The 9,866-nt window shown below is 41.5% G+C and overlaps 1 protein-coding gene across 1 annotated transcript in view; it reads left to right on the forward strand.

Annotated features, from left to right (window-relative positions):
- Positions 1–7,187, forward strand: part of EIF3H (eukaryotic translation initiation factor 3 subunit H) — an 83,617-nt gene extending 76,430 nt beyond the window's left edge. The window contains exons 6-8 of the mRNA XM_068163239.1: positions 1,716–1,836; positions 5,483–5,615; positions 6,928–7,187. Of these exons, the coding sequence (XP_068019340.1) occupies positions 1,716–1,836; positions 5,483–5,615; positions 6,928–7,025 (352 nt within the window). The 3' untranslated portion in view covers positions 7,026–7,187. The remainder of the gene's footprint in view (positions 1–1,715; positions 1,837–5,482; positions 5,616–6,927) is intronic.
- Positions 7,188–9,866: the final 2,679 nt, after the last annotated feature.

The following is a 9,866-nucleotide window of genomic DNA, read 5'->3' on the forward strand; positions in this document are numbered from 1 at the left end:
TAACACTAGCTCTTTATAACATAAACTCTATAAAAAACTGAAAATATGCACAGTCCTAGCCATGGCACTATTCCACAGTTCTAAATATCATGTGCATGAAACATTAAACCCCCCCAAAAAAACAAACAACCCAGGAAGTTTAAAAATAATCATTGTAGTGGTGCCTTCCTTGCTGCTGTGTAGCTGAAGTCCTCCTCACCATCTGCCCTGTACACAACTGAGATTTAAAACTCTGGCTTGAAAATAAGTTGTGGTCTGAAGTTACTGATGCAGCCTTTTGTTTGGTGAGCAGGCAGCTCAGCTAGTGAAATAGCTGTCCTAGTATTTGGAGGTAAGAGTGTCTTTAGGTAATTCTTGACAGGCACCCTCCAGTTTATTTAGAATAAACCAAACCAGGTTGGAAGAGACCTTCAAGATCTTCGTGTCCAACCCATCAACCAATCCAACCCACCTAAACAACTAACCCATGGCACCAAGCACCCCAAGTTCCTCAGTGTGTTGCCAGCTTCTGTCTCCAGCTAGGAGTTCTATGGATTTGGGGAATAATTTACACTTAAGGGACACCCTTAGCATTGTGTATGGTGTTCCCTTTGTCCTTCATTCCTGTCTCTTCCAGGTAGACTGTCCCCAGTCCACAGGTTGTAGTATGGAAGGAATGCATTGTGAAAAGCAGAAAGAAACTCAGGTAACATGGAGAAGCAATAACTAAAGAGCATGATTCTGACATAGAAGTGCACCAAACTTTTTATTTTAAAGAAACTCTCAGGAGTCATAGTGGATTTCAGTTGAGAAGGAATAGGAGTCAGTTTTGTGAGGCACTGGTCTTCAGCCAAGTAGGACTGGGTAATGCTTAGATCAAAGCAAACACACTAGCTTCTGATGGAAGGGATCAATAGAGAGCAGTAAGTATCCTTTTACTGCACTACCCTGTCAATACAATTTAGGATGAATCTTGTCTCCATGGGCACCAACCTAAAAACTTCCAAAACTTTAACTTGGAAGCTATACCTTAAGTTGAACATTCCTGCAGAATACTGAATCCATTGCTAAAAATGGTTACAATAAAAGTTGTTTAACAGACTGCATTTGTCTGGCCAAGGTAGTAGTTCGCATAACTGGAACTGGACACACCCAGCCTAGCTGCTTCCATGTTGCCTGTGGTACAGAATGTGGAGCTGGGCACAGCGCTCCCTCTCAGGAGAGAAGATCAAGCAATGTCTGCTAAAGTTTGATAGACTAGCTAATGAGTTTGATAGACTAGTTAATGAGATGGAGTTCTGAAGGATATTTAACTATCTCTGCAAACATGCAGTTAAATAGTCATGTAAAATCCATGGAACTAAACTACTTAAACACATCACCTGGAACATTATTCAAGGTTACATGTCACAAAAATATCAGAATTCCTCTTTGAAATGTGTGACCTGCACCTTTAATATCAGTAAATTCACACAGGGCATTGTTTCTTTCAGAACTGTGAGGTTCCCTGCAAAGACCACACTCAAATAGGCTATTCCTAATGTGGCAAAGATATTAGAGGAGGAGATGCTGTGTAGCACCAAATAAATACATGAACAAAGATAACCACAAACGTAAAGATTTGCAAACTGTGCCATTAGTGCAGAAATGCTGGTCAAGTGACTTGAAATTCATGTTAAAGTTGAACATATCTTAAAAATAAATGCAGTCTTTCACACAAGTTTCTTCTATTTCAGTAATCACTTAGGGAAGAGTCTGCAGCTGCTGATGGACAGAGTGGACGAAATGAGCCAAGACATTGTTAAATACAATACCTACCTGAGGAATGTGAGCAAACAGCAGCAGCAGAAGCACCAGGTTGGTACCATGGGAAGCCTGTGGGAGAGGATTCTTTTTTCCCACAAAATGCATGTTGGGTGGTGTTATCAAAGACCAGATGAATTTTGATCTGAGCAGGATAAAATTCTTACAGAAGCATTCTTTAAGTAGATACATAAAATGACCTAGATAAGTAGGGAATTATCCAGTGGATTCACTTCTGCTAATAATGTAGTGGAGCTTGATCTTTCTTTGCTCTGCTACATGTTTGTTCGTGATTTATGATAACATGACAACACTGATATACTAAATATGTATGCTGTGGACACAAGGATTAGAGGTTTAGTAAATGAAAGAGCTGAAACTGCAAGTGAACTGCTCCAAAACACACCGTGTTTTAACACCATCACATGTAGTCATGCATCTAGAAATAAAGAAACATAGAATCATAGAATTGTTAGGGTTGGAAGGGACCTCAAAGATCATCTAGTTCCAACCCCCATGCCATGGGCAGGGATCCCTCACACTACATCAGGTTGCTCAGAGCCAGATCCATCCTGGCCTTAAAAACCTCCAGGGATGAGGCTTCCACCACCTCCCTGGGCAACCTGTGCCAGTGTCTCACCACTTTCTCGATGAAAAACTTCTTCCTGGCATCCAATCTGAATCTACCTATTTCTATTTTTTTTTCCATTCCCCCCACATAGTTCATATTTAAGAGACAGTGGACTATTATCTGATCAGAAATGAGATTTCAGTCATGTTTTGTGTCAGCAGATAGTGATACTGGTATGCTGATTTTTAATTCCTGATGCCAGAGGGCCTCTATAAAATCCAAAATAGTCTGATAATACTGAGCATGGAGATGGGCTTTAGGTGGCCTGCTTTATCAGAGGAGTTGGGCAAAGTGACCTCCAGAGGTCCTTCCCACCTCAACTGTTGTGTGATTTGGAGATGGTGTTGCTTTATTTGCTGTTGCTGCATGTGACAAAGCTGTGCTGTGTCTAACTACGGAAGAATGCTGGTGAATTGGGGGGGAAAAAGCACCATGAGAATGATTTAAAAGCCCAGAGAGCAGATTTTGGTGAATGCAATTTACTTAATGTGATAAATGAAGTTAATGAATAACTTGCTTACTCAAAAAGTACTTGCATGAAAAATAGATTTAAACTCTTTAATCTTGCAGACAGGCATATGGCAAGATTCAGTATCAGCCAGCTGAAAATGGGCCAGGCTGTTTTAAAGATAATATTGCAGGTATTGCTAAACAAAGTAGCTAATTATTAAAAAGAGCACCTGTGGTTCACGTGAAATGCTTTATCACTGACCATTTTTCAATCAAAATTGGCTTTTTTTCCCTTAAATAATGTCTGGCTTGGACAGGAAGTACCTTAGGGAAGCAGCGCATGATCGGTGGTCTTGCCTGGCTTTGTAATTCCTGAGGATGAAGAAGCTTCATGCATGTTATCTGCAGGAAAAATCGTTTTCCTTTGTTGCCTAATTTGAAAAGAAAGATGACATCCACTTCAAAGGGTTTGGTTAATAAGGGAATCTATTTATTTTGAAAAGCAGAGCAAAGTAGGTTCCATGGTGTCTCACTTCATTTCTTTACTAAACCGTAGCTGCTTTAGTAGTGGCTCATTGCAGCATAGTTAGTGGTCTTAACTTCATTTTTAAAATGGAGCAATTGTGATTAAGAGCAAGCTGTTTCAATAGAGAATAATAGGCAGACTGCTGAGAAGTGAATGGGGTAATGCAAAGGAAGAAGCAGCTACGTGCAGTTCACATACAAATATGGTCATTTAAGATCTTATTTTTAACGTTGCCTAAAAACATGTATTTGTCACTACTACTGGGGAGAAAAGGGATTTCTCTGGAGTATACCACCAAGGATGAACTGTTTTCAGACTCTTGTGCACAGATACATTTAAGTATTAATGTATTAAGTAAGTATGTACATACCCTGTGCTCCTAGGCTTATTTATTTAAAATACATGGGGAGACCTTATTGCTGTCTACAACTACCTGAAAGGAAGTTGTAACCAGGTAGGGGTTGGTCTCTTCTCCCAGGCAACCAGCACCAGCACAAGAGGACACAGTCTCAAGCTGTGCCAGGGGAGGTTTAGGCTTGAGGTGAGGAGAAAGTTCTTCCCAGAAAGAGTGATTGGCCATTGGAATGTGCTGCCCAGGGAGGTGGTGGAGTCACTGACCCTAGAGGTGTTCAAAAAAGGATTGGACGTGGCACTTGAAGCCATGGTTTAGTTGTCATGAGGTGTTAGGTAATAGGTTGGACTGGATGATCTCTGAGGTTTTTTCCAACTTTATTGATTGTATGATTTTGTGAGTGAGTGTGTGTGTGTGTGTGTTGAATATGAGGGCTTTGATAGACAAAGCTTGCAACTAGTTCCTGGCTATGACATACAGTATCAAATCTCAGATGCCTGTTTTTGAATGTATGCACTTCTGCAAGAACAAATGTTTATTCAATAGCTGAAGAAATGGTCTACTTCAATTGTAGAAGCTTGAGTAATCTACATGGGCAAGGGAAGCACTGAAAACAAATCTTGGTGGGTTTTTAAAAATTTTTTCTTCACTTTTTACATAGCAGAATGATTTCTACAAATGCTACCCTAATATATCCTCTGGTAACCCACAGAGAAATAGAATCAAAGTGGGAGAATGGAGAAATTTGTTTTGTTTCAGCCACCACTGTGCTCTCAGTTTAGAGTTTATATTTTCTTGGGCTATAATACCTTATTTAATCAAGTTCCCTTCCCCTTTCACATTAATGTTGTTTTGACCTTTAACTTGCATAAAATTGAGTATTTCTGCTCTGTGTAGCTATTTCAGGTCATGACTTCTCATACCTATCTATCCTGACCTTGTTTTTCTTTCTTGTGTGGGGAAGGGCAACAAAGCTGGTGAGGGTTTTGGAGCGCAGCCCTATGAGGAGAGGCTGAGGGAGCTGGGGTTGCTTAGCCTGGAGAAGAGGAGGCTCAGGGGAGACCTCATTGCTGTCTACAGCTACCTGAAGAGAGGTTTTAGCCAGGTGGGGGTCAGTCTCATCTCCCAGACAACCAGCAACAGAACAAGGGGACACAGTGTTAGGCTGTGCCAAGGGAGGTTTAGGCTGGATGTTAGGAAGAAGTTCATCACAGAAAGAGTGATTGGCCTTTGGAATGTGCTGCCCAGGGAGGTGGTGGAGTCACCATCCCTGGAGGTATTTTGGAGGAGACTAGATGGGGCACTTGGTGCCATGGTTTAGTTGATTAGATGGTGTTGGGTGATAGGTTGGACTCGATTATCTCAAAGGTCTTTTCCAACCTGGTTAATTTTGTATTCTGAAATGGAGACCTTTATCTACAATGCTGTACTCCTTTCATCAGATCCAGTATTTGTATCTATGAATATGTTTTAAAAGATGAATGCCACCACCTCAGTAACAAATCATTTTCCAGTGCCTCACTTATTAAAGGTGTCAGTGTGGAAGAGGAAGTGCTTGTTAGCAGTGAGTTGAAATTAGCTGTGAATTGCTTTTGCATTATATGAAATAAACTGAATGGTGCTGAACAAGTATCATTTTTTTAAAGCATACCTTCTGGTTTGGTAAAGAGCACCTGAAAAGAAAAACTTTTTGCTGCTTTACAAGCCCTGTTGCATTCCATTTCTGTTGCTTTATTTTCAGTACCAGCAGAGGCGCCAGCAAGAAAATATACAGCGCCAAAGCCGAGGAGAACCTCCTCTTCCCGAGGAGGACATCAACAAACTCTTTAAACCACCACAGCCACCTCCAAGGATGGAGTCACTCCTTATTGCAGGTAACATCCTAGCAGCCTCTTCAGTGTTCTCATAGATGAATGTTAGCTTCAGAAAAAGTGTAGTTGTTACCTTAGAAAGCATTTTAATTTTTCATTGCTGTCCTGGTTTAGAGCTGGACAGGTCCTCTGTTGCCCCGAGAGGGACAAAAGAATGTCACTCACACAAATGGACTGGATAGTGATGGAAAGTTTAAATGGAAAAGCAAGTGGTGTGTTACAGAAAACTATAAAGCATAGTGGCAAAGATATCCCAAAGTATACAGAGTCCCAAAGGCCCTCTTCCCCTCTCCCCACCTGAGTCTCTACCCAAAATCCGCCAAAGTGGGCTCTTTCTTCCCCACCCACTGCTAGGCTAGTCTCAGGCTGTGCTTTATAAAAGTGATAGCTTAGGGTGAATCATCCCTTACAAGAGGAGGAATTGAAAACTATTACACTTAACAGTTTTCACCCAAAACACTCCCTTCATTTGCTCTCTTACCATAGTCAAGGGAAGAATTGCAAGCATCCTCTTCAACTTAGACTAACTGAAGTTTGTGGATAAAGAACACAAAACTTAGCTCTTTTGTCTCTGGGGCATTTAAAAACTTTTCAAATAGAGCATTCAATTGAGAGTTTATTTGTCTTCCAAACAGTCTTAATTTCGATTAAAATGGCTTCATGTTTTGCTATTTCTAGCTATCAAGGGAAATAACTTGTAGCATTATGTGTATAAAAATGTTTTGATGGGCATATCTGATTTGTAAAGCACTGACTTCATACCCTGGTGATTTTTGAAGGAGCTAATAAAGGAAAATAACAGGTGGGGGAAAAAAAAAAGACTGCAGGAAGTGTCAAAGAAGAGTACTACAATTTTAAATCTGCTGCTACTGAAAAAGATTTGCTGCAAAAATTTCAGTAGGGACAGGAGATGCGTAAGACCAGGACTGGAATGCAGCCTTGTAGTGTTTTTAGAGCAGCTAAACTGAACAATTGATGTGATTAAGATGGCAGTGCAGCAGCAAGAATTGTTTATTCTTTTGATGTCATAAATCTTTTCAGGAATTTGTAAGCAATAGAATTTTAGGGAAATGAAAGGGGGTTGGAACATACAAACTTACCTATCCTGCTCATTCAGTTTCTTCTTCCCAAACCTATTTGGGAATACTGAACATGTAAAACTATTTGTCAGGTGTAGAATGGTTGAGCTGTTTCGGTTGCTTCTCACATTGGTCCGGAATGGTTCGTGCACATTTGGCTTTTTAAAAGCTATGTTCTAAAATATCCTTCTGAATTTCAGAGCTGACAAGTTTTTGCTCTTCTTTCCTATTGACAGGTCAAATTAATACCTACTGCCAGAATATTAAGGAGTTCAATGCACAGAACCTGGGCAAGCTTTTCATGGCTCAGGCTCTCCAAGATTACAACAATTGAAGAAACTTTGCCGTAGCCCTCAACAAGAAAAGTTAGTTACAGTTTTATACTGTACATGATCCTCTTGGAAATTTGTTGTATTGGGAAGAGAGTCTTGCAAAACACAGTCAACTTGGTTTCTGTAGTACTCCCTTTAAGAAAAATAAAGGCAAATTTTAATGATGTTTTAGCATTTCCTTATTTGTGGGCCCTATTGGACTGGAATTTTCTGTGGTCACCGCAGGTTTTCTAAATGCTTGGCAGTTATTCATGTTTAGTCATAGCAAATAATACAGGTTTTATTTTACTTGGAATCTGACATCAAACCAAATTACTGCAAATGTTCAGCATAGCTGACTTCACAGAAGACACTTTAAATCTCCCAGTTTGGGTTGAGAGCTTACAACCATGATGTGCACGTGGAACAGTTGCTTGGTTTTATTTTCGTCTCTTTGGCCAGTCTGGACCTTCTATACCACAGATTTTTCATAGACTGCACATTCAGAACATACACAACTGATCCCCACCATATCCTGTGTTATTTTCAGTTGCCACCACCAAGTGGATTGAAATTCAGTGATGCTACTGAAGTCTTCAAGATAGAAACCTTCAAAGGTTCAATGCATCGAATGAATTGCAACTTGCTGTCTTTTGATTTCTTTTTTATTTTTCCCTTGAGTTCTTTGTTGCATGTCATTGTGTGGTAAGTTCTGAGAGCCTAAAGCAGCCTGAAGGAGTGTGGTTTTGTCTTCTAAAATAAATAACATCTTCTAAATTGGAACAGGTTACCCAGGGAGGTGGTGGAGTTGCTGTCCCTGGAGATGTTCAAGACAGGTGTGGACATGAGGTTTGGGACATGGTTTAATGGCCATGTTGTTAGGTGGGTGGTTGGACTTGATGATCTTGGAGGTCTTTTCCAACCAAAACAATACTATGATTCGATGAAATATGGACCTAGCATAGAATATTCAGCCCCTAAAGTGAAAGTTTTGGAATGCCAGAAGTGTGTGAAAACTGGGGATTAGACTAAGAACTGATTCTATTCTCATGTAAACTACAATGATTTCAATATTTGTGTAAATATGGATGGATGCAAGTTCTGTTCAACCCTCACATCAAGATGTGTGCCTTTATTTTTGCCTTTGGCATACTCAAAGTTGGACTAAGCTCCATCGGAACTGTGACAATCCTGCTGCTGACTGCCCGCGTGGAGGAAACCTGGGGTGCTTTCCTCAGCTATTCTCCATAAAGGTGGTGTCTCCTCTTCTCAGCTCCATGTGATGTTCTCCCACATATTTACATGTTTTAGAGGCTGAATTTCTACTCTGCATCCTGTCAAAGACTGGATTGCTGTACAGAGCTAATGGTGTTGAGTATGAGATACTAATGGGAAATGTTTGTGCAGATGTGAACAACTGCACAGAGTACAGAGTAGAGAAGGTCTAGGAGAGGTTGCAGATGTCCTCTGTGATGCTATCAGAGACATTGGATGGGATTTGCAGTGGTAATCAAGAACAGAAAGAACGTCTAATGTCTTTGTGTTTATGCTCTTTATGCTCTGCAAATTCCTGGGCACAGAGTCATTCATTAATCTTGTGGGTCAGTATCGCCTCATTTTTTGTCTTCTGATGAATCTGTGGTATGACAAATCACTGATGACAATCTGAGACATCTTTAAGAAGCAAGCACTATTTAATGGCTCTCCCTTGATATTCAAAGGACTCCTGGTGCTCTTCTAAGAAATCATTAGGAGCTGGTGATGCAAATAATATCACCAGCCAAAATACGTGCAGCGTGTGCACTAAGTGGAATTGAATTGTTCTCTGTAGAACTGCTTCTCATCCAGATTGCCAGCCTTGGGGTGGGAGATGTGTCCCTCATGGTTTCCAATGCCTGTGCATTTTCTTCCCTTGGATTTTATGCTTCCTTTTAATTTTCTTCAGATTTTGCCTGCAGCCTGTTGATTTTTAAGCAAAAAAGAGCATGCTGCTCTAAGTCCAATGCCTTCTGTCATAATATAGAATAGAATAAACCAGGTTGGAAGAGATCTTCAAGATCGTGTCCAACCTATCATCCAACACCACCTAATCAACTAAACCATGCAACCAAGCACCCTGTCAAGTCTCCTCCTGAACACCTCCAGTGATGGCGACTCCACCACCTCCCCGGGCAGCCCATTCCAATGGGCAATCACTCTCTCTGTGTAAAACTTCCTCCTGACCTCCAGCCTGAACCTCCCCTGGCGCAGCCTGAGACTGTGTCCTCTTGTTCTGGTACTGGCTGCCTGGGAGAAGAGACCAACCTCTGCCTGTCTACAACCCCCCTTCAGGTAGTTGTAGACAGCAATAAGGTCACCCCTGAGCCTCCTCTTCTCCAGGCTAAGCAACCCCAGCTCCCTCAGCCTCTCCTCATACGGCTTGTGTTCCAAACCCCTCACCAACTTTGTTGCCCTTCTCTGGACACGCTTCAGCAAGTCAACATCCTTCCTAAACTGAGGGGCCCAAAACTGGACACAGTACTCGAGGTGTGGCCTAACCAGTGCAGTGTACAGGGGCAGAATGACCTCCCTGCTCCTGCTGGCCACACTGTTCCTGATGCAGGCCAGGGATTTACTTTTTGCATGAATTCATCAGGAGAGCTTTGCAGTTGGTGAGGTGCTTTAAATTTGGTGACTGAAGCATCGCAGTGGACAATTGCTCAGGTGAGACCTATCGTCCTGACTTCAACTTTCTCATGCCCCCTGGTCTTCAGCGGCAGGGGGCTGAAAGCGGTGATGCTGCTTAGGAGATGATGGTGGTGCTCCTTGGGACCAGTCCAGGGGAAGTGTTTCAGAAGCTTTTCATACCAACTTTACAACTGGAA

Source organism: Melanerpes formicivorus, unplaced genomic scaffold (genome assembly GCF_026170545.1).
Source record: "Melanerpes formicivorus ecotype bairdi unplaced genomic scaffold, bMelFor1.0.p_v2 SCAF_71, whole genome shotgun sequence".
NCBI classification, from domain to species: domain Eukaryota; kingdom Metazoa; phylum Chordata; class Aves; order Piciformes; family Picidae; genus Melanerpes; species Melanerpes formicivorus.